General features: G+C 42.2%; 1 protein-coding gene across 1 annotated transcript in view; it reads left to right on the plus strand.

Moving 5' to 3' along the window:
- The window catches only part of LOC311238140 (retinol dehydrogenase 12-like), a gene marked incomplete at both ends in the record, with an annotated part of 40240 nt that extends 16241 nt beyond the window's left edge, over positions 1–23999 (plus strand). Inside the window, 5 exons of the mRNA XM_084326147.1 lie at positions 6949–7104; positions 9631–9735; positions 13106–13315; positions 20229–20421; positions 23897–23999. Coding sequence (XP_084182273.1) covers positions 6949–7104; positions 9631–9735; positions 13106–13315; positions 20229–20421; positions 23897–23999 — 767 coding nt within the window. The remainder of the gene's footprint in view (positions 1–6948; positions 7105–9630; positions 9736–13105; positions 13316–20228; positions 20422–23896) is intronic.
- Positions 24000–25075: the final 1076 nt, after the last annotated feature.

Raw genomic sequence — 25075 nt, forward strand, 5'->3', positions numbered from 1 at the left:
ACTTTATAAATGAGGTAGGCCTACTGGATGATACTTTATAAATGAGGTACTAGGCCTACTGGATACAACTTTATAAATGAGGTAGGCCTACTGGTGTGTGTGTGTGGGTCAGTGCACCTTCCCTTAAATCTGAAGTAAAGATTTGAACAGTGAATAAATCACAATCAAGTGATTCAGCACTATTGTGATCTTTCAAAACAAAGGTGCTCTTTGGGCAGAATCGGGGCAACAATCCGATGAAGAATAAAAAAAAGTTTAAAAAGCCTTTATTAATGGCTAGTTCATTATGAACAATAAAAGCGCTGACAATGACATGTGTCTATTCAGGGATGAATGCCACTTGCTTTTCAGTCGGCCCTCGGCCCTAGACCCTCAAATGAAACCCTAAGCCCTCATGTCAAATGAACACTTGGTGACGTCTAAGCTGACGTCATTACAGGGGGCTCTTTGTGTGAAGGAGGCACCCCTGTGTGTGTGTGTGTGTGTGTGTGTGTGTGTGTGTGTGTGTGTGTGTGTGTGTGTGTGTAGGTGTGTGTGTGTGTGTAGGTGTGTGTGTGTGTGTGTGTGTGTGTGTGTGTGTGTGTGTGTGTGTGTGTGTGTGTGTGTGTGTGTGTGTGTGTGTGTGTGTGTGTGTGTGTGTGTGTGTGTGTGTGTGTGTGTGTGCGTGCGTGCGTGCGTGCGTGCGTGCGTGCGTGCGTGCGTGCGTGCGTGCGTGCGTGCGTGCGTGCGTGCGTGTGTGTGTGCAGGTCAGTGCACCTTTCCTTAAATCTGAAGTAAAGATTTGAACAGTGAATGAATCACAATCAAAAGGAAAGGCAGCACTATTGTGATCTTTCAAAACTCAGTCAAGCTCAGAGACCTGGGCTTGAACTATGACCTCTGCCAGTGGGTCTTGGACTTCCTGACAGGAAGACCCCAAGTGGTGAGAGCAAAAATAATAATGGATTGGATTTATATAGCGCTCTTCTCTGACTGACTGTTGCTCTGACTCAGAGCGCTTCACAGAGTCCATTATTCGTTCATACACAGTCATACCGGTGGTGGTAAGCTACAATTGCAGCCAGAGCTGCCCTGAGGCAGACTCACGGAAGCGTGGCGAATAATCAACGCCTACGGCCCCTCCGACCACCACCAACATTCATTCACATGCATACACATTCATACGAGGCAAGTAGGTTAAGTGTCTTGCCCAAGGACACAACGGCAATGGGATGGACATGGGCTTGAGCGGGATTCGAACCACCAACCCTTCGATCATTGGACGCCCCGCTCAGGCAAATGCACCTCCTCATCCATCACTCTCAACACAGGTGCCCCCCAGGGCTGTGTTCTGAGCCCCCTCCTCTACTTGCCTTACACACATGACTGTGTGGCACAGCGAAACAGCAACACAATCATCAAGTTTGCTGACGACACAGTTGTGATGGGCCTGATCTCTGCAAACAACGAGAGGGCCTACCTGGGAGGCGTGTAGCTTATTCCCAGCGGAAGAGTGCGTCGCGTTTCTCTGATTGGCCATGACGCCCATGTGACCGCGGCAGCGCGAGAGAGCGGCAGTGCGGAAATAGGCTGCATCCTCCACGTCAAGAAAGACAGACAGGCATTCTCTGTGACAAACCCTAACCTTAACCAACTCCGAAATAATGCCTAACCTTAACCCTCCCTAACCTTAACTTAACCCTAACCTTAACCAACTCCGAAATAATGCCTAACCTTAACCCTCCCTAACCTTAACTTAACCCTAACCTTAACCAACTCCGAAATAATGCCTAACCTTAACTTAACCCTAACCTTAACCAACTCCGAAAGAATGCCTAAACTTAACCAGCGGAAGAATGCACGTTTATAATGCACGTTTATAGCGAGAGATGAAAAAAAATTGAAGTGATTCAAACTTGTGACCAACCGCACCGCAGGCTCCACAGCACGGCGGCATACCAGTTGAGCTAAGCGTCAAATGAAAAACATCGGGGATTACGGCTACATAATGCCTCAAGCTCTGCCGCTCCGCTCCGCTCCGCTCTGCATGACAATATTCCCACCAGATTTCTCAGAGACTCTGCTTCCATCATAGCTCCCATTGTAGCCCATATCACCAACCTCTCCATCAACCAGGGTCACATCCCGCAAGAACTCAAGCTTGCTAGGGTAGGGTAACCCCTCTATTTAAAAAAGGAAGCAAACTGGATCCAGGTAACTACCGCCCCGTTTCTATCCTTTGTTCCATATCAAAGGTAATTGAGAGGCTGGTATATGAGCAGATAGACAACTACCTGACTGAACATAGACTGCTGTACCAGTTCCAATCAGGTTTCAGAAAATCACACTCCACTGACACCTGTTTACTGTACCTGACCGATTATATTAAACGTGAGATGGACAAGGGGAACTACTGCGTGATGGTCATGTTGGACCTGCAAAAGGCGTTTGACACAGTCAACCACTCCATCCTACTAGAAAAATTGAGAGCGATAGGCTTTGATAGCAAGTCAGCCAAATGGGTCAAGTCCTACCTGGAGGGAAGAGAACAGGTGGTAGACATCAATGGCACCTTGTCCTCGTCCCTTCCAGTGACATGTGGGGTCCCCCAGGGAAGCATTTTGGGGCCTCAACTGTTTTTAATATATATCAATGATATGAAATCTGCATGCGATTGCAACCTGTTCCTGTTTGCTGACGACTCGGCACTCCTGGGCCCTCATTCATCAACGTGACGTAGAAAATGTTCTATTTCCACACGTAAGCACAGAATTTAGAATGAGTGCACGCACAAAAGAAACGGGATTTACCACACGTGCGTACGCAGGTTCTACGCACACCTGTCTTGATAAATATCACCTTGGCCCTGCGCCGAGGCTCGTGCACACTTTCACGTATTTGCATACCAAAACCGCCCCGATTAACCATATACAGTAATGGACACCCCCATGAAATGTGGAAGAATGGACTAAACCGAGGGAAGCGTGTTATGAGACAGGCTGACAGACGTGTACACGTACGGTGATGTCGGATATGATATCTATTAACCATTGCTGCCTGGGCAGCGCAAACACTAATAAAGACCGTGCTGGAATATGACTGCCTTTTTCCGTTTTGTTTGATTAATACCCAGGGATTAAAGTTCTCCTCAATTTTATTCCAAATCGCGACGGATCTTCCGTCAATCTTCTACCTGCTGCATATGATTTCTAGAGGCATACAATCTATTTTGATGTCAGTATTGGGTAGCCTATATAAACAATAATACGAGAGCATATACAAGAACAATGAATCTCACTGCCATGTATGATGTAGCAGATACGCCATGTGTAGCCTGCCTATATGTGATCAATACAAACTTGAACTTGAATTCCATCATGTCTGTGTGCGGGTCACTGCGGGAACTCACAAGGCTGTTGTCACAATGTAAATAAGAACGTGCACTGAAAAGTTACAGTATGTAGTTGGTTGATTATTTGTATGACAGTCAGTAAACCCTTGCAAAAAGTATCCGTTTTATTTAATGAATTGAAAACATGCAGCATGCCTTTCCTCCCGGCATGCAGCAACAACATGTATCAGGCAAATGCGCATCGCAACATTGACTGAGTGGAATCCCTTTCTATTCACATAACTGCATTTGTGATGGAGCTTTGACAGCTACAGTAACAGTCTATTGCTCGATCCATCTCCAATATCATGATGGACCGTGCCGGTGGCAAAGACCCGAGGGTGGAGAGGACTTGAATGAATTCCATCATCATATTTATATGTTGTGTCTGTCCACTATGTTTGTTACTTTGTTATCCCCCCCCCTATCTATGTAAAGCGACCTTGGGTCTCTTGAAAGGCGCTATATAAAATGAAGCTATTATCATTATTATTATTATTATTATTATTATTATTATTATTATTATTATTATTATTATTATTATTATTATTATTATTATTATTATTATTATTATTATTATTATTATTATTATTATTATTATTATTATTATTATTATTATTATTATTATTATTATCACATCTGTGCGGGAGCTCACAAATAGACTGTTAGTCTCAGTGAAGTTTCAACAGAGGTCATCTATTCTAACCAACAAATTGAAGTAGAAAGCATTTCGTGACCAATCTTATTTGGAAACATGACACACAAAATAATTCGCTTTTTATTTGAAACAATATTTAATCGCGTTTGGAGGTTGGTGTTCTGCGTCTGCCCCCCGTGCCAAACAAGCAGGCCAACCTCTTGTACGCGTGTGAGCCTGTTATAATTACACTACTGTCGCTATTTTACAATGAACTATAATGAATTACGGGTCATACAGAACACGCCAGTGTTGAAACTAATGCACGGAAGATTATTTCCGCGTTGAAACTAATGCATGAACTGAGCAGCGCATATGCCGTAGTAACGATATTCTACCACTGGGCGTCAGCTAAGCATGCTCAGAGCTGTGCGTACACATAAGCACGAAGTCAAGTTCAAGTTGAAATTGATGAATCCCACACTTTGCTTAGAAATGGTCGTACGCACAGGTTAAGCACATATCTGTGCGTAAGTCACGTTGATGAATGAGGGCCCTGGTCTCTGACAGGGATAAGTCTAAAGTGGAAAGTGTCCTGAGCAGTGAAATGAAAAAGATCTGCTCTTGGCTCAGTGACAATAAATTGTCTCTACATCTGGGAAAAACAGAGGCCATACGCTTTGGGTCAAACGACAACCTAAAGAAATCCCAGGGTTTTAAAATTAGAGTAGGTGAAAACATTATTGAGGATAAAGAGGAGGTCACCTACCTGGGCTTTATTTTAAATAACAAACTTTCTAACGAAAAAATGGCACAAAAAGTGATTACTAAGGTCAATCAAAAAAACAAATTTTTATTTCGAATTTCCTCGTTCATAAATAGGAACGCTCTGAGGACCCTAGCTGGAGCCCTCATCCAATGTCACTTTGACTATGCTTGCACTTCATGGTACAGCAACATATCCAAACAAATGAAGACAAAGCTCCAGACCTCCCAAAACAAACTATAGTGAGACTCCTGCACAACCTTCACTTTAGGACTAACGCCAGCCCACTTTAGCAGTCTGGGATGGCTTAGGGTTGAGGAAAGGGTACACCAGCTTAAAATGCTACTGGTTTTTAAAGTACTGAAAGAAACGGTCCCCAAGTATTTACGATGAATTGAAAATGGGGGACCCTGATGTAAACAAGACGAAAGTCTTTCTCTGGTCTGCATCCCCTTAACAATTGTATGTATTGAGCTGTACTGTACTGTACCCATTCTGCAATCTGTTAATAAAGTTTTCAATCAATCAATCAAAGTACCTAGTAAATTATTTTAATAAAGTAGGAGATGTCCACAAACACGCCACAAGAGGAAGCCCCACGGACCTGGTCCCGCCGAGAGTCAGGACATGCATGGGGAAAGATGCATTTTTTTACTCAGCTACTGTAATGTGGAATGCCCTGCCAACATTCATAAAACTCCTGAACTCCCCTTTAGGATTTAAATCCGCCCTAAAAACATGGCTCAGCAGCAACTGAAATTGGTCTTAATATGGCTTTTATCTCTCTTTATCATGAGTTGCTTTTTTTTTTTAAACTTTGGCCATTCCCCTGGCTCTTTTTTTTTGCGTTTATCGCATTTATTCTGGTCAAGGATGACCGACAGAAACAGGCTGAAGGGGTTCAGATGGGGGGGAAGACACTCTGGGAAAGGCACGGCTGCAGTCCGGGATTCGAACTCGCTAAACCCCAGATCCGTGACGAGCACGGTTGTCCCCGGCGCCGAAATAGCGCTCGAGGTACGTGGTGAGCTACTGGAGCTCCCCTTCATGAGTTGCTTTTAAGGGTTTGCGGATTTTCTTTTAACATTAGTTGACTGTATGAATTTTTAGGTTAGGTGTTATTGTACTTATTTATAGGGTGTCCTGTCCATTCGTGTTTTTGTGCCTTTTATGTTCCATGTATGGACCACAATGGAAACAAGCCTTGGCTTTATTGTGTTTTATCCATTTTTGACCAGCGTGTTGACACTGTTATTGTTTGTTTTTCAAATGTTTGTCCTACGATTGTGTCAAAATAAAGTATTCAATTCAATTCAATTCAACATTCTCAGGGGCTCATACAGAACTAAGCATTTCACTGTAAAGTACATCTACCGGTATGTTATATGTGACAAATAAAAAACAAACTTGAAACTTGAAACTTGACATGTGTCTATTCAGGGATGAATGCCATTTGCTTTTCAGTCGGCCCTCGCCCCTAGACCCTCAAATGAAACCTAAACCATCATGTCAAATGAACACTTGGTGACGTCTAAGCTGACGTCATTACAGGGGGCTCTTTGTGTGAAGGAGGCACCCCTGTGTGTGTGTGTGTGTGTGTGTGTGTGTGTGTGTGTGTGTGTGTGTGTGTGTGTGTGTGTGTGTGTGTGTTAGAGCAGCGATTATTATTATTAATTTTTTTTTATTGTTATCTTTTTCCTCCTTCTTTTCCGTTTTTCTCCCCTCCCAATATTAGTCGTTATGCCAATTCCCAATCCCCTTCCTGGTCGTTGCGCACTGCCCACCACTTCTTTTCACCTGGCAGCGCGGACTCTCATTGGGAGAGTGTAACGTGTGGAAGGTCACACTACCTCCCTCCAGATCCTTCCCTCGCTGTGCAGGCGCCCCGACCGAACTGTAGGAGTCCACAACGACCCGGACCCACCCACCGGCTTCCCTCCCGCTGACGCTGCCAATTGAGCCAGTATGATGGCCGGCCAAGCCGGAGGCAACGCTGACAGCCGGATTCGATACCAGTGTCTCTTGCGTTGGTGACGAGCGCTTAGTCTGCTGTGCCACCCAGCCGCCTGAAGATTTATTTATTAAGGCAATTATCAGATACCCTATTTTAGCACAGTATTGGCCTGATATCCTATATACCATTATCATATTGACCCCTTGAACTCTGCCTTCCAGGTGCCCGCATCATCATGGCGTGCAGGGACTTGGAGAGGGCAGAGGAGGCCAGGGCGGACATTTTGGAAGACACAGGGAATGAAAACATCATCATCAGGAAGCTGGACCTCTCTGACACCAAGTCCATCAGAGCGTTCGCTGAGGTCATCAACAGAGGTAATAAAGGATAGCCATAATACAGTCATAATAAATTATAGAATTAAGGCTGTCACAAAACTCAAAATAATACAAATAAATTATAATCTTGATTTGGAATTACTGCCTCAATGCTTTGAATAGTTTTTATGTGTGTGTCTAGTCGACTGGGAATACACAATTAAGAATTTAATTTACAGTACAAGCACTAAGACATCAGACGTCAGAAATGCTCTAAAAATACACAGTTAAAATGCAAGCTTCAACTCCGTTTCAGTGTGTATGCATTAGCCCTAGTTTATTTTTATAATATACCAATTCTAACGTTTCATAAACACTAAAATGTTAGATGATTTGTTTATTCTTTTTCAAACTTTTCTATTCAAAGAACAGGAAAGGAAGAGGTTTGACTTCATGAAAACGTTACCAGCACATTAATAACTTCCACAATAAAGCATTATAAAAAAGCAGGGTTTTCACAAGGTGCTTTTAAGCGATTAACGCAGAATACTCGATTATAGAAAGATAATTTAATAATTTTTTAATAACGGCCCTAAGCATTTAATTTTAATTGTATTATTTATATAGTATGTAAGTGTTTTGATGTGTGATGCATGGATGGGTGGGTGGATCGATATATAGATGGAATATAGATTTTCACCGATACCACACATAAAATATTACATACAATATTACAACACATAAATATATTATGTATGGCTAGAACATAATGTACATTATGTACCTTTTTCCTGTGGTTGATAAGTACTTTATTTAGGTATTTTAAGTGAGATCGGGGCTGCCCACCCCTACCCCCATCCCAGCTCAGCTAAGCTCAGCCGGCCACTAGTCTTGTTTTATTCAAAGAATGCAGCTTTTTCACTGGGAATTGAGAGTGGAGGAACTATAAGTGGAGGAAATAATTTATGCGTTGTTCTTGTTTTCATCTAATCTTGGCCTCATTAGTTTAATTTCCTCTGCAGTTTGTCCTCATAGAGGTCACAGTGGATTCGAAGCTTGGTGTTAAGATAAGATAAGTTACAGGCAGGCAGGCAGGCAGGCAGGCAGGCAGGCAGGCAGGCAAGCAAGCAAGCAAGCAAGCATGATCCTGAGGCAGAAGAAACACAGAATGAGCAAAGCACCAAAAACACAGAAAACTGACAAAAAGCTTAGAGGAATAATCTTTCAAAGAGGCCTGAACGTCACTACCAAGTAGCTGAGTTAACGATCTGACGAAGAGTGACGGGGTAGATGTACTGCAGGGCTGATGAGTTAGATGGCAGGCAGGTGTGGTTGCTGAGCAGGTGAGTGGAATGAGCTGATTACCATATATGGGCTGCAGGAAGCTGCTCGCCTCAGCTGACACACAAACAAGGACAGACAGGAGAAAAACAGCGGGAGGGAAGACACAGGAGCTGCTGGATTGTGACAGAGATATTCCTTTATTGATCCCCTTGGGGGAAATTCGGGCGTCATAGCAGCATGGGGGAGGAGGGAGGGGAGGTACAGGTATGGGCAGGGTAATAGTAGAACGACATAGATATAGGCAATAAAAAAAATTCTGAATAAAAAAAATACGAGAAAACAATATAATTAACTAAAAATAAACTGTAAACAAAGGTGCAGATGAGGATCTGTATGCCCTATCGGTTATATTATACGTTACAATAAAGAGTTGGAATCTGAGTGTATACTATGAGTAAGAGTAAAGGTAAACAGTATACACAAGGTGCCCTAACTGGCATCATATACATCACACATTGTAGTCTGTGCAGGTTTTGGTGGTTAAGAGTCAGACACACTTAGTGGTCAAACATGCGTAATAGTTGTTGTTGTTCTCCAGCTGCTGGCAGCAGTCCATGCCCACGGTTGTGGAGCCTGACTGGCCGAGGTGGTTAGTGGAGTTTTGTACCATTTTGTTCTTAGCCTATATGTCCATTTCCCCAGGGGAATGTATTTTTTTAGACAACATCAACTGCACCCCTTTCAACCCTTTCAAACCTTGTTTGTCCGAGGGAAGCGACAGCTACGATTGGAAGATCAAGAAAAGGGGGGCGAGATTTGAGATAGGTCAATTGTCTGAGATAGCAACATGAGACGGCAACATCTCAATTCCCAGTGAAGAAGTGCAGTTTCACCTTGATGCATTTTTGCTGAAATACATACTGGGTTCCCCAAAAGCATCTTAGCATTTACTTAGTAATAGTATAGTCGTTTTGTGAAATCAAGTCCCACATGTCAGCTTCCCTATCTTTGTGTATGTGTGTGTGTGTGTGTGTGTGTGTGTGTGTGTGTGTGTGTGTGTGTGTGTGTGTGTGTGTGTGTGTGTGTGTGTGTGTGTGTGTGTGTGTGTGTGTGTGTGTGTGTGTGTCTATGTGCGTGCGTGTCTATGTGCGTGCGTGTCTATGTGCATGCGTGTGTGTCTATGTGCGTGTGTGTGTGTCTATGTGCGTGTGTGTGTGTCTATGTGCGTGTGTGTGTGTCTATGTGCGTGTGTGTGTGTCTATGTGCGCGTGTGTGTGTCTATGTGCGTGTGCCTGCCTTCAGAGGAGAAGCAGGTGAACATCCTGATAAACAACGCAGGGGTCATGATGTGTCCCTACTCCAAGACTGTAGATGGCTTCGAGATGCAGCTGGGAGTCAACCATCTGGGTAAGTGTGTCTGGTGGTTGAACAAAGTGCCTGTTGTAAATACTCTTTTGTAAACATCCACCTTGTCAACTAGATATTAGAGAGGTAATAATAATAATAATAATAATAATAATAATAATAATACATTTAATTTCTATAGTGCCTTTCATGAAACCCAAGGTCGCTTTACAATCAAGAGGGCTAGGGGAATGGGGCAGTAGGGGAAAAGGGAAAAAAGGGGAGGATGAGGGCAGGTAAGGGATAATGAACCTAATCTAATCTAAACTAATTAATGGGGAAAAGCCTTGGTGAAGAGGTGTGTTTTGAGAGCAGTTTTGAAAGTTGGGTTGGGGCATTGCGGATTTCCGGGTGGAGAGAGTTCCAGAGGGTAAGGGGGCTCTATCACCGAAAGTCCGTAACCTGGTGCGAGGGATGGAGATAGATTTTTTTTATTGAGATAGATCAATTACACTGACCTTTCTTCTCTCTTTTTTGAGCATTCTTTTTTATGCTCATTATGATCTCCTTGTATTTTGTTTTATCTGTTTTATGAAAATGCTTTTAATTGTCACTGTGTATGAAATGTGCTATATAAATACACTTACCAATGGTACCGTTCCCTGGTTGTTCCCTAGTAAATAACATATATAAATAGTAAATACACTTACCAATGGTACCATTCCCGGGTTGTTCCCTAGTAAATAAGCTTTTCCCATCAGATTGATTAACTATAGGAAGCTGGCTCACTGTTTTGTTCAGTGTTCTCCCAGTGTAGCAGCTATGGCTGCTCTATTCTAGCAAAAATCATAATCACAGCTATTTTGATTGATATTGAAATCACGATTATTAAAATAAACATAAACATCATATGATGACGACTGAATTAGTATCTTCTTGACCAAAGGCTTACCTTTCTGTCATCTTCTACAAGTTACCAAAGAGCATGAACTGAAACTACTGTTTGGGCTTAGCGGGAGGGGCAGAGCGCACTGCTGTGAAGGAAGGGTGCGCTGCATTTACAAAAACAAAACACAAGACAAAATGAGAGCAACATGGCATACTTAAAGGAAAACTCCAACATTTTGGGAAATTAGCTTATTTGGTATCTACCCTGGAGTTAGACAAGAAGATACATACCCTTTTTCTTCTCTGTGCATGCAGTAGGAGTAGGAAGACACGCACCGTTAGCCTAGCTTAGCGTCAGTCACTGGAAGTAGGTTCCTCCATTAGCCTAGTTCCCAACGTCTTCCTACTCCTACTGCATGCACAGAGAAGAAAAAGGTATGTATCTTCTTGTCTAACTCCAGGGTAGATGGCAAATAAGCTAATTTCCCAAAATGTTGGAGTTTTCCTTTAACAATAATAATTTTATCTCAATTATCTTGTTTTCATGATCGTGGGAAAACAAAATCGTAACTGAAATTGAAACTCAATTAATCGCCCAGCCCTAGTAGCAGCTCTACTTAATTACAGCGAAGCTTCTCAAGTAGTCTATGCATTCTTGGTATAGGTAGGTCGCCACACATGCCCTCACAGTCACACACACAAATACAATTCTCCTTTCTCCTTTGCACTATATAGTATATTGTATATTAGTATATTAGTATATTGTATAGTATATTGTATGGTAACTCAGTTACTTCTACTCTGCATTGAACATTGTATGTACATACTGAACACTTGTGTCTACGTACGAGACTTCTATTTTATACTGCTATACTTATTTTATTTTATACTTATCTATTTTTGTCTAGCACAGTCTCTGGAGCGTAACAGAAAGAAGCATTTTGTATAAAAGTATTCTGTACTTCTGTATGACAACTAATAAAGAAACTTGAACTTGAATTACGTGCACAGCACACACACATCCTTCCCTGTTCCATGCATTTGACATGCATGATAATTTATGATAAACACGGTGAGGTCAACAGTAGACCAGGAAACGGAGAACAATAGCAGGGCACATATCTAAACTAAAACCCTCACGTACAACACTATATATGGAGTTAACTTGTGTGCACTTTGTGAACGGTTAGGCCATCCTGTAGCGCCCTGAGTAGAACTCAACTGTGGTGTGTGTTGTTGGAAATAGAGGACACAGAGCTCAATCTCATTAAAGGAACACGGCAACATTATGGTAAATGCGCTTACCGTCAGTAGAAGGCTATCCGGCTGCAAGCTAGGGAGAGGTTAGACTAGCTGGTCCGTATCCGCTTCCATTCATTTGTCCTAAGCTAGGCTAGCTTGCAGCCGGATAGCTTTATACAGAACGCACAAGAGGAAATTGGTATCTATGTTCTTGTTCCATACATTGTTATGCCATAATTTGTACTGGTAACACTGCAATGGCCGGTCCTTCAACCCTCAATGGCTAATCTTGTAAATGTGCAGTTAGGATTCAGTACAGTATGGCTATGGGACCACGCTGGGTGAGACTGGCAAGCAGTTAAAAAAGGTAGGAAGTACATGAGGGAGTAGTAAAAAGTTGTTCTGCTCAGCTTACATATTGCTTATTAAATTGCTTCAACCAATCCCCTGCCCCAGACAAATATATATTATATATACGTTTTTATAAAGGATTCATTTATAAAATGTATTTAATTTGATCTGACTCCAGAGAGACAGTGAATGTAGAACATTTTTGACATAATATGAAATGTAGATTGCCTCTCGCTGTCCAGTTCAGCACCACAGATAGCGCCCAGGCCCCCACACATACAGCAGCTCACTCGCTGTCCAGTTCAGCACCACGGATAGCGCCCAGGCCCACACACACACAGCAGCTCGCTCGCTGTCCAGTTCAGCACCACGGATAGCGCCCAGGCCCACACACACACAGACTGCTGGCACAGGAACACAGTCTGAGGCCTGGTCCACTCTGGAATTATTTTCACCAGACATTATGACCCTGCAATGTACAGTAGTTTATTTTGGCTTGTAATGAGCTTCCTCCCCCCACCACACAGTCTGGCCCATTTACCGAATTTCAGGTCATAGTTTTTTCTCTGCTGCCATGGCGATCAGCAAATGTTTGAGACTTTTTAATGCAAGTAAAAATATATATATATATTATAAAAAGATAATAATAAACTGCTTAGCAGCGTCAATGGCAACCAGATAAAGAATGAATGTAGACCCAGCTTCTAATTGAAACAGGTCTTTATTTGTCAAAACATGTAGCTACACCGGGCTAGTGAAAATTATATATTTAATAAATAATAATAAATAATAAACGTTTTATTTGTATTTATTTAATCGTATTTATTTTGTAATATCTTTTATAATAATTTTTTTTTATTAAAATAATAATTGAAATGCCTAGTTGTGTACAGTCTTGTGAGGTTCAGGTTCACGGTGTGAGTGAGGTAACCTCTTTCTCGACTTCCTCTAGGTCATTTCCTGTTGACCTACCTGCTGCTGGATCTGATCAAGCGTTCGGCGCCAGCCCGTATCGTAGTCGTGGCGTCGGTGGCCCACACCTGGAGCGGCCTACGATTGGACGATATCAACAGCGAGAAGAGCTATGACACAGTGAAAGCCTATGGACAGAGCAAGCTTGCCAACATCCTCTCTGCACGCTCACTGGCCAAGCGGTTACAGGGTAAGAAGGCCAACGATTTCATGAATGGAACACATGAAGGAACTGATGGCCTGTGGGTAGAAACTGTTTGTCAGTCTCGTAGTCCTGGATTTAAGAGCTCCAGTAGAATTGTAAGGGCGGCTGGGTGGCGTAGCGGAGATTGCGCTCGTCACCAATGTAAGAGACTCCGGTCTCGACTCCCGGTGTCAGCATTGCCTGCGGCTTGGGCCAGTCGTCATACTATCTCAATTGGCAGAGGTAACGGGTGGAAAGTCGATGGGTGGGGATTGGACATTGTGGACAGCGACTCCTACAGGTCGGTTGGGTGACGCCTGTACAGCAGAGACAGGAAGTATCGGGGGCAGCGTGAGCCTCCCACACATTACTCCTCGCCACTGAGAGTCCACGCTGTCTGGTGAAAAGATGCGACAGGCTGCCTCCTCGTGTACCGGAGGGGACACGTGATGCAAGGCTTCTATCCTCACTACAACCAACCAGTGGGGGGCATAGTCTAGCAATGTTCAAGACAGGGGAGGGGAGAATTGGCAATACGAAATTGGGATGGGAGAAAAATAGAAAATAAGGAGAAAAAGTGGATAAAAAAAAAGAGCTCCAGTAGAATTGCCTAATTGTATACTCTAAAGTCTAAAGGCACTGTTCAAACAAAACTTTTTGGTTATATTGAATATAATACACCCGTTAACTAATTTGTTTTTGTTTATGCTGAGTACATCTCAGTCGCAGCAAAAAAGAACTCAATGTGGCGCGACTCCGCTAACGCGTGGTAACTCAGGTGACCTTCCAGACAGATACCGGTGGGACAGATGTCTCGGCCCTCAGGTTGGACATTCTCGCAACGGTCCACAAGGATATTGCTGAAATCTTTAAAGCCGAGCTGCGGTCTACTCTAGGAGATGACCTAGCAACCATCCAAACGGAACTGCAAGCCCTAAAAACGGAATGGTCAGCCAAGATAACAACTTTACAGTCTGAGGTAACACTGATACAAGTCACAGTGGCAGGAATGGAGGACACTTTAACCTCATGTACTGATGATGTCGCCAGAAAGTTGAACATCTTAGCAAAGAACAGACTAAAACGGAAAACAAATGCAAGGATCTCGAATCCAGGTCTCGTCGCAACAACATAAGGATTATTGGTGTTCCTGAAGATACAGGCTCCCCCCTCACGACTGTAGCCGTCACCAGGCTGCTTAAGGAGGCTTTCAAACTGGAGAAGGAACCTGTGATGGACAGGGCACATCGTACGCTCCAGCCTAAGCCAGGACCGGGGGAGCGACCTCGCACAATTGTGGCCAGGTTGCATTACCTTTCAGACTGTGCCGACATCCTAAAGAGAGCAAGAGAACTGAGGAGGATCACGTATGGAGGGATGACCGTCTCCGTGTCTCCAGCCAAGACTCAGTACACCTGCAAGCCTTAATTGATTCAAATCCTAACTGACGCAAAGCTAGAGGGTAGAGAGCATGACTGTCAAAGAAATGGCCATAAGTTGAGATAGAAATGTCCAATTCCATTTATTTAGCTTTTATGAGCGAGGGCACAGTCGTGGCATCGTTTTGGTGTGTTGGTTTTATATCTACGTCCAGAATTGAGACCACTGTCGCAATTTACAAAAGGTGATGGTAAAACAAAAAAATGCAGCTTCTACACTCTACTTTTGAACATTCCGCCATTCATTCCTATGGACCAAAATTGCCTGTTTAGAGTCAATTTGTAGCCAAACGGTGCGGTGATACTTTCCACAAAGTAATAGCAACTCGAGTTGGACCAAGCCGGTCGTTTTGATACCTTACACTCGTATGTGGTGCAGCGTTCAACGAGGTGAGGTGAGGCGACGGCCCCGGGAGGTGGAGGGTCTCCGGTTCAGAATTGGTCATCCAGTCTCATCGTTACTTATCACGGCAAAGAAAGTCAGTTCAACACACCTGAAGAAGCTGAAGCTTTAGTCAAATCGTTGAACAGAAACAGGGACTAGATTAAATTAATGATGGGACTGCTTTTGATTTGTTTTTCGATGGATTGATCTGTGACAATATATTTGCACTAATTATTATTTTGTTTTACATATAAAAAAAAAAAAAGGACACTCTCAACCGTACTTCTATAGAAGTTGCTGAGAATCTGGGATGGTCTTTTTGCTTTATGACTATCCTCTCATAACTTCATCACTATTGGGTTGAGAGTCATTCAGACAGGTCACATTGTTTTTCTTTGGCAGGGGCACGATGGTGGTGGTCTTGAAGCAAGTGGGCACAACAGCTTGTGCTAGTGACAAGTTGTATACATGTATGTCAGCAAGTACATCAGCCAGCTCTGATGAACAGACCCTGAGGGCACGGCCAGAGATGTTGTCTGAGCCGGCTGCCTTCCGTGGGTTAGTTCTCCTCAGAACCGTACGTCTGCCATTGTCCCAGTGAGTGGTGGGTCCTGTGCGCGCTCCGTGGTCAGAACCCCTCTCTGTTGGTTGGTGTTGTGGACCTTGAAGTGGGCGTAGAACTCATTCAGCTCATCTGGCAGTGAGGGTTGCTCCCCTGTAGTCTGTGATGTGCTGCAGGCCTTGCCACATGCACCGGAAATCTGTGGTGGAGTAGAATCCCTCCAGCTTCCGTCTGTATTGTCCCTTGGCCTTGCTGATGCAGGTCGTATCTGGCCTTCTTGTAGTTCTCAGCGTTGCCTGAGACAAATGCAGTGGAGCGGGCATGTAGCTTGGACCGAACATCACAGTTAATCCAGGGTCTTTGGTTTGGGTATGTCTTGCATTGTTTTGTGGACACAATGTTTTCCACACATGTGCTGATGTAGCCAGTTACACTGGAAGCGTATTCCTCTAAATCCACAGTAGAGTCATCCGGGAGCAGTGGTTTTAAACACATCCCAGTCTGTACTCCCAAAGCAGTCCTGAAGCACCAGTTCAGTGTCTTCATTCCACACTTTAACAGTTTTACTTACTGGTGGGGGGGGGGGGGGGGCTTGCTTGAGGCGTTGTCTGTACGCCGGATAGAGAAACGCTGAGATGTGATCAGATCGAGGAGTGGATCCATCAACCCAGATCAGCAGCAGCTTGTTCTAATATGAGGAGTGGATCCATCAACCTACATCAGCAGCAGCTGGTTCCTATGCGTTGCGCTCCAACGCTGTCCTCCTCCGGAGCTTCACTGCATCACTCAGTTCCGTATCGCGTGGCTACACATTCTCTGTCTTAACGTTTTATTTTTATACACGGCGGGGTTCAACCTCCTCCTCCCTCCCTCCCGGTGTCGCAACAGGATGTCGAAGCTGGCGGGATCCAGGAGAATGTGAACCTGCGTTGACCTCTATAGGGGTGTTTATCCCACTGGACATAATGAATAGAATCCAGGGTGGAGTCTCCAGGATTTGGTTTCATGCCACAGCCGCATCCTGTCTCCCCGCCGCACTGTGTACTGTAACCTATATGTGTGCATGTTATGCGTGTGGCTAAGTGTGTCAGCGGGATTACACATGTGTGTGTGTGTGTGTGCGTGTGTGTGTCCAAACGTCCCCACAAGTGATAAACAAGTTTTTTATTATTTTTTTCCGTTGTGAGGACATTGGCCCTCACACAAGGTAAAGGAGGTAGGGTTGGGGTTCATTCATTCATTCATTCATTCATTCATTCATTCATTCATTCATTCATTCATTCATTCATTCATTCATTCATTCATAACCTTTCTTTTATACTCAGACAAATTAAATTGAGAGACAAGCCTTCGTTTTCAATGCAGCCAAGATTACAAAAACAATAAGAAGCAATACATTATAATATACACCAAACATTTCTTTTTTTAAATAAATTTAAAACAATGTAAACAAACAAATAATTCACAGATGAAATCATACAATTAGAATCCATACAATCCAGAATACATTTAAACGGTTACAATCAGAAACAGAAATGTTCAGAATAAGTGATCTGAACTTCCCATAAGTAGGTAAAGTGCTCTTTTTAAGGGATGTTTGGAGCTTATTCCAAGTGGTTGGAAGAAAAATGCTGACCTCCCAAGTTCTGAGTGGGCCTGAGGGACCTTAAGCATGAGCAGGTCATATGAGCAGTTTACATAGGGACCAGAGTTCCATTCCAACACTGATGTAATATAAGGAGGGAGCATTCCAGCAACGGCCTTAAAAATAAACAGGTAACACCTCACGCCTCTGTCAGAGAGGACAAGCCCACCCTGTCATAAAGGACACAATGGTGGGTAGGCTACCATTACTATCGCTGGTAATAAATCTTAGGGCAGAATGATAGGCTGTGTCAAGGCACTTGAGTACATGGAGCAGTAATTCTATAAATAATAGTCTTAACACTGAGAGGAAAATGACTTCAACAATCCTTTTTCTGGGCGGCCGGTTAGCGCAGTGGACTAAGCGTCTGTCTACCACCACAGAGCCAGTGGGATCGAATCCGGCTGTGGTGCCTCTGGCTTGGCCGACCGTCCACACTAACACAATTGGCAGTGTTAGCGGGTGGGAAGCCGGCGTGGGTGGGTCCTCGTCGTTGTAAACAGCGACTCCTACAGTTCGGTCGGGGCGCCTGCACGGCAAGGGAAGGATCTGGGAGAGGTAGTGTGACCTTCCACACGTTACACTCTCCCAGGGAGAGTCCGCGCTGCCAGGTGAAAAGAAGCGGTGGGCTGACTACACATGTGTTGGAGGAAGCATGAGATAGTCTCCGCCCTTCCAGACCGACGGTAGGGGGTAGAGTGCGCAACAACTAGGAAGGGGATTGGGAATTGGCATAACGACTAACATTGGGATGGGAGAAAAATGAAAAAATAAAGGGGAAAAAGATCATTAAAAAAAAAGATTTAATCCTTTTTCTGCTGCACACATGGCAACGTGATTCATTTGATTGATTTCCATAAATAAATCAAGTTTTCTGTCTCAATTTGGAGACAAGATCATCAATATGATATTTAAATGAGAATTTCTAGCCAGTCAAGCCAGATGCAGGGGTATTTATATTCAGAGACCCTCTCAATTGTAGAACCACTCACAGTGGATATAGACACACTGGACCTAGAAAACAACATGAATGTTGTCTTGCTTGCATTTAGGACCAGCCTATGATTAACAAGAGCATCCTGGACAGAATTAAAGGCAAGCTGCAGATTCTCAACGGCAAGCTGAACAGAATCAGCTGTACAATATATAACCATGGCGTCTGCATAAAAACATACATGACAATCATTGAGAGTGGAGACAATATTACTAATATAGATAGTAAAAAGCACAGGGCCTAAAACTGACAGGAATTCAGACTTTGCACTCCCGGATTTCACAGACTGACTTCTATCAAACAAATAATTATGAAGCCAGTCACAAGCCACGTTATCAAAACCAATATTATGCAATCTTTGTAAAAACTAAGGTATGATCAACAAAAATGGAAGCACAATGTTCTTTTGTTGTCCAAAGCAGCCATACTGTTGTTTGAAACTAGTGTAACAGCTGTTATTGTGCTATGGTTGGCTCTGAATCCAGGTTGATTTGGACGTAAAACTGAAAAGGTTTCGGAGTTAGGGAATGTATGTAAATCTATGGAATGTCCCCACAGTGCATGAAAGCTTGCGCATGTGTGTGTGTGTGTGTGTGTGTGTGTGTGTGTGTGTGTGTGTGTGTGTGTGTGTGTGTGTGTGTGTGTGTGTGTGTGTCAGCTAGCCTAGCTGTTGGCCAAAAACACCTCTCCCGGAGTTTTAAGCTAGGCTAGTGGTCCGTATCTACTTCCATTCATTTGAGCTAAGCTAGGCTAGCTTGCAGCCGGATTCTACTGAATGCACAGAGAGGTAATTGGTATATACCTTCTTGTCTGACTCTGCAGAAGACGATAAGCGCATTTCCCATAATGTTGGCATACAGCCATACAGGATACACAGAACAGAGGGGGGGGGGGGGGGGGGGCAGAAGTAATGCTAACACAGGGAACACATGGGTAGCAGACGGTAGGGGACAGGCGGTCAGACAACACTACTATACGACAGCTGGGTGTATGGGGAAGACATACAGGGACATCTGCTGGACCGGGGTGGAAACACAGAGAGGCAGAAAGAAACCAGAGGGAGAGACAGACAGAGAAACAGGGGCTGGAAACACAAGGAGAGAGAGAAAGAGAGAAACAAGAGTATAGGAACAGGCGCTGGAACGTGTGTGTGTGTGTGTGTGTGTGTGTGTGTGTGTGTGTGTGTGTGTGTGTGTGTGTGTGTGCGCGTGCGTGCATGCTCACGTGAAGGAAACTATAAAAGAAGGAACGGTCATTACGTAACGTCACCCTGTAGCATGTGAATGCACGACCCGGCTGGTTTACTGTAATGCGCTGTATGTTGGCATTGACCAGTCGCTGCTCCGTCGCCTACAATTAGTCCAAAATGCGGCTGCCCGTCTTCTCTCCAAAAAACGTGACCACATTACACCAGTCCTGGCTTCACTCCACTGGCTCCCCGTCCATTTCCGCATTGATTTTAAATTGCTGCTCACTGTTTTTAAAGCACTACATGGGCTGGCTCCATTGTACCTTGCTGAGCTCCTGCACCACCACACCCCATCCAGAGCCCTAAGGTCCGCTGACCAGCTGCTGTTGGAGGTGCCCAGGACCAGGCTCAAAACCAGGGGAGACAGAGCCTTCGCTGCTGCTGCCCCTCGGCTCTGGAACAGCCTCCCCCCACATAAGATCTGCAGAGAGCCTAGAAGCTTTTAAATCGCTGCTTAAAACGCACCTTTTTTAGAATTTTAATACAGGCTTTAATAGAACTGACACCAAAGTATGACACCAAGCAGAGCGTAGAACGCTGGTATTCTGACGTGATGACCCTTCCTTCTTTTATAGTTTCCTTGACGTGTGTGTGGGGGGGGTGTGTGCGTTCTTTGCTCATGTGTGTGTCTCATATCTCTTCCAGGTACAGGGGTAAGCGTGTTCTCCCTCCACCCGGGCGTGGTGCAGTCGGATCTGTGGCGTCACCAGCCCCAGTGTATCCAGCTGTCGGTGAAGATATGCCGGGTGTTCACCAAGACCACGGTGGAAGGAGCTCAGACCACCATCTACTGCTCGGTGGAGCCTGGCCTGGAGAGCCAGACCGGAGGATACTTCAGGTATACACTGGGCTGATATACAGTGTGTTTATGTTTATTTAGGATCCCCATTACACACATGCATGCACAGTGGTGGAAAGTAACTAAGTATTTTTTACAAAGTACTGTACTTGAGTACAAATTCGAGCTCCTTGTACTTTACGTGAGTATTTTCATTTTAGGCAACTTTGTACTTTCACTCCACTACATTTCAAAGGAAATATTGTACTTTTTACTCCACTACATTTATCAGAACCAGTTACTAGTTACTTTGAAGAAAAGGATTTAGCATAGAAAACATGGCAGAAATATATGAATGTTATGTAAAATGTAAATATATAAATATATTATGTACTTTAATTAAAATCTGAAGCTTGTCAACTTCAAGAGGATCTAATCAGAGCAGCATAACTGGACCACATACCACTTTAACCTAACCTTCAATCAGAGCTGCATAACTGGACCACATACCACTTTAACCTAACCTTTAATCAGAGCAGCATAACTGGACCATGTACCACTTTAACATGAACCTTTAGACGTCATTGGAATACAGAAACGTCATCTAGAATGCATACTTTTACTTTAGATACTTAAGTACATTCAATAGCAATACTTCTCTATTTTTATTCAAGTAGAATTTGAATGGAGGACTTTTACTTTGACCAGAGTACTCATTTATCTGGGTATCTACTTTTACTTAAGTAAAGGAACTGTGTACTTCTTCCACCACTGTGCAATGCACATACCATACACACGCTATATACAGTACTGTACTCTTCCACCACTGTGCAATGCACATACTGTACCATACACACGCTCTATACAGTACTGTACTCCTCCACCACTGTGTGCATGCACATACCATACACACGCTCTATACAGTACTGTACTCTTCCACCACTGTGTGCATGCACATACCATACACACGCTCTATACAGTACTGTACTCTTCCACCACTGTGTGCATGCACATACCATACACACGCTCTATACAGTACTGTACTCTTCCACCACTGTGCATGCACATACCATACACACACTATATACAGTACTGTACTCTTCCACCACTGTGCATGCACATACCATACACACGCTATATACAGTACTGTACTCCTCCACCACTGTGCATGCACATACCATACACACGCTCTATACAGTACTGTACTCCTCCACCACTGTGCATGCACATACCATACACACGCTCTATACAGTACTGTACTCTTCATGGATTTGGATGGATTTCTCTACTTCAAGGACAAATTCAGCCAAATAAGATTCAAAGAGAGAGAGTGTACACGGAGACTGTGACACAGAGCCGCCAGGTGGGCGGGTAGCTTCTCTGCTGAGGTGTGATGCAGTCAAAATAGCTTTGTGGAATGTAAATGGCTACAACTGGATATTGGGCTAAAGCAGACACAGGCTTAAGAGTTCATTTCATTCATTCATTCATTCATTCATTCATTCATTCATTCATTCATTCATTCATTCATTCATTCAATCTTTATTAAGCTTGAAGGATCATTGAGAGCAAGCTCTCATTTACAATAACGTCGAGAAATACAACATAATAAATACAAAAGAAATATATATATAGAAACAGAAAGTCAATCAATTAAACATTTAAAATAATTAAAAACAACTGCAGACTGTGGTGAAGTGGTTTGCTATTAAACATTTAAACTGACCAATAGATACTAATGAATTGAGTTTTAAAGTGCATTGCAAAACATTCCATGTTTCTGGGGCACAGAGCTAAAAGCCGATTTTCCTAATTCAGTGCAAACTCTAGGAACCTTACAGAATTATTGTACATGCTATCATACAGAGCTATGGGTTATATAATGCAGGTGTATAAGTAAGTATATAGAGGGGTTATATGCAGGTATATTCAGACAAATATATGGGATATACCGGTATATATGCAGTAAATATAAATGTAAAAATTAGTGCTGTCAGGCGATTAAAAAAATTAATCTAATTAATTACAGGATTTGTAATTAATTAATCTAATTAATCGCATTTTAATCGCATAACCATTTTATGCCTGATATTCTATATTCTATAATCATATTTCAAATTGCATGTGTCCGGATGGCAGAATTCAGTACTGTATCTACAAAACCTTCTGTTTAATCATCTTCCATCTATTAATTTGCTTAGATTTTTCAGGTCTGGTCAATTTGAGCATGGTGTTATTCACAGTTAAAGATTAAAAAAAAATGCATTGATATTCTCATTTGGTTCATTACAATTTACTCAAAATAAAATTTTCAATCACCGCGCAGATTGATTGATTGAATGAAAATGTTATTAACAGATTGCAGAATGGGTACAATACAGTACGGCTCAATACACACAATTGTTAAGGGGATGCAGACCAGAGAAATACTTTCGTCTTGTTTACATCAGGGTCCCCCATTTTCAATTCATAATGAATTGTAAGTAAGGGTGCACCGTGCAATCCATTCTTTGTGGATCTAGCCCACAGTATTTCTGACACTGGGAATACATTCCCTGAGATTCATAGATGTCCCTAGAATCAGATACCAAGAACATGCAAAAAAAGTCTGTAAATGTGTATTCTACATTCTTATGGAATGAATGAGATACAAAAAAAAACGTATAAAAAAAAAAGAAAAAAAAAACTTTCTTTTTGTAATTAATTTTGAGTTAATTTTCATAACGCAATAATTTTCGGTGTAATTAATTAATCTAATTAACGCGATAAACTGACAGCCCTAGTAAAAATATAAATGTAAATATGCCGTATATACAGCACTGTACATTATAAGCAGTCCTATTGGATTCTTGTGAGTACTCTATGGTAATTATAAGTCATGCATCATAAGTGTGAGTCTAAATGGTGATTTTCTTTTGTATGGTATGTAATTCATAATTCTCAATTTAAGGCCTTAAAAGGTATTAATAAGACTTAAGGCATTACATATTTGGGGGGGCAGCCCAGCTGTCGGGAGATTAAATGATATTAAATATATTAAATGTTTTTGTATTCAAGTCGTTGTTTTTTGCGGGGCTACCAGGAGCTTGGTGCGTCTGGCGAGAGCTTGTATGGAACGCGTAAGAATTTAAATGGGTGCACAAATGCAACCGCCAGTTCAGTGTCGCTATATGTTTTAGTTTTTTTGCTAGTATGGTCGTAAAATTGGTATTCAATTTAGCTCTAATTGGTATTAAAAAGGTTTTTAAAAGTCTTAAATGCAGATACCCTGATGGAATAGTTCAAGTTCAAGTTCTTTATAGTCAAATACACAACAATACAGGGGCATTGCAGGTAATGACATGTTTGTGTTTCGAGCTCAGACTCAACAGTGCACAATTAAGAAACAACAATGGATACAAGAATGTTAACAATAAGTAGTAGTAGGATCAAATTAAATATTAAATTACATGAGGTAAAATAAAATAGTAAATTATTTACAGAAGAGCGGAGGTGTGATGGTGTGTAACGGTGGTTCTGTGTCGTATGTGAACAGTGACTGTGGCCCGGCGAGGAGCTCCAGGGCCGGTTCAGACCAAGACTTGGCTCAGAAACTGTGGGACGTCAGCTGCACAATGCTCGGCATCACCTGGGAGTGAACAGAAATACGTTAAACATGTTATAATATAACATTCTCTTCTAGCCATTTATTTCAGCCTTTAGCCTTAAATTACAGTTGTTTTTTTGTTTTGTATCTATTATTATTATTGTTATTATATTGCCATTACTATTAGTATTAGTAGTGTTTTATTATTATTATTATTATTATTATTATTATTATTATTATTATTATTATTATTATTATTATTATTATTATTATTATTATTATTATTATTATTATTATTATTATTATTATTATTATTATTATTATTATTATTATTATTATTATATTGCCATTACTATTATTAGTATTCATATTAGTAGTGTTTTTATTATTATTATATTGACATTAGTATTAGTAGTAGTAGTAGTAGTAGTAGTAGTAGTAGTAGTAGTAGTAGTAGTAGTAGTAGTAGTAGTAGTATAGTGTTTTTATTATTATTATATTGCCATTACTATTATTAGTAGTAGTAGCAAAATCAGTAGTGTTTTTATTATTATTATTATTATTATTATTATTATTATTATTATTATTATTATTATTATTATTATTATTATTATTATTATTATTATTATTATTATTATTATTATTATTATTATTATTATTATTATTATTATTATTATTATTATTATTATCTATAGCATGCTCATCTCTTGCTAGACAAGGTAAGATTTGATTGGTTCGTCCAAATTGTCCTCATCAGCTAGAATTAGATTCTCCACATCTCAAATACCACTTCAAAGTACCAGTGCAGTGCCTGTTCAAACCGGGCTGATCGCTTGGTACCTTGCAGCTTTCTCCAGAACCACTCATCCAGTCAACTTCACACTCCACACTGCACCTGGGTCCTCAGCAATACACCCGCCAAGTGTGAAGTCGACCAGATGGACAGAAGGACATACATTCCATTTTAGTTAGATTCTCATGACGTTGTCATGCAAACCAATATGACACAATGCCACAGCTCATTGGCTACAGTTGTCCTTTGTTTGATTATTTGATTACAATCACCTGTTGTCTGATTACAATCACCTGTTGTTTGCTGACCAAGATGTCTGCAGTCGAACACAATGA

The sequence above is a fragment of the Notolepis coatsorum genome (genome assembly GCF_963971535.1).
Source record: "Notolepis coatsorum genome assembly, chromosome: 12".
In the NCBI taxonomy this organism is placed as follows: Eukaryota; Metazoa; Chordata; class Actinopteri; order Aulopiformes; family Paralepididae; genus Notolepis; species Notolepis coatsorum.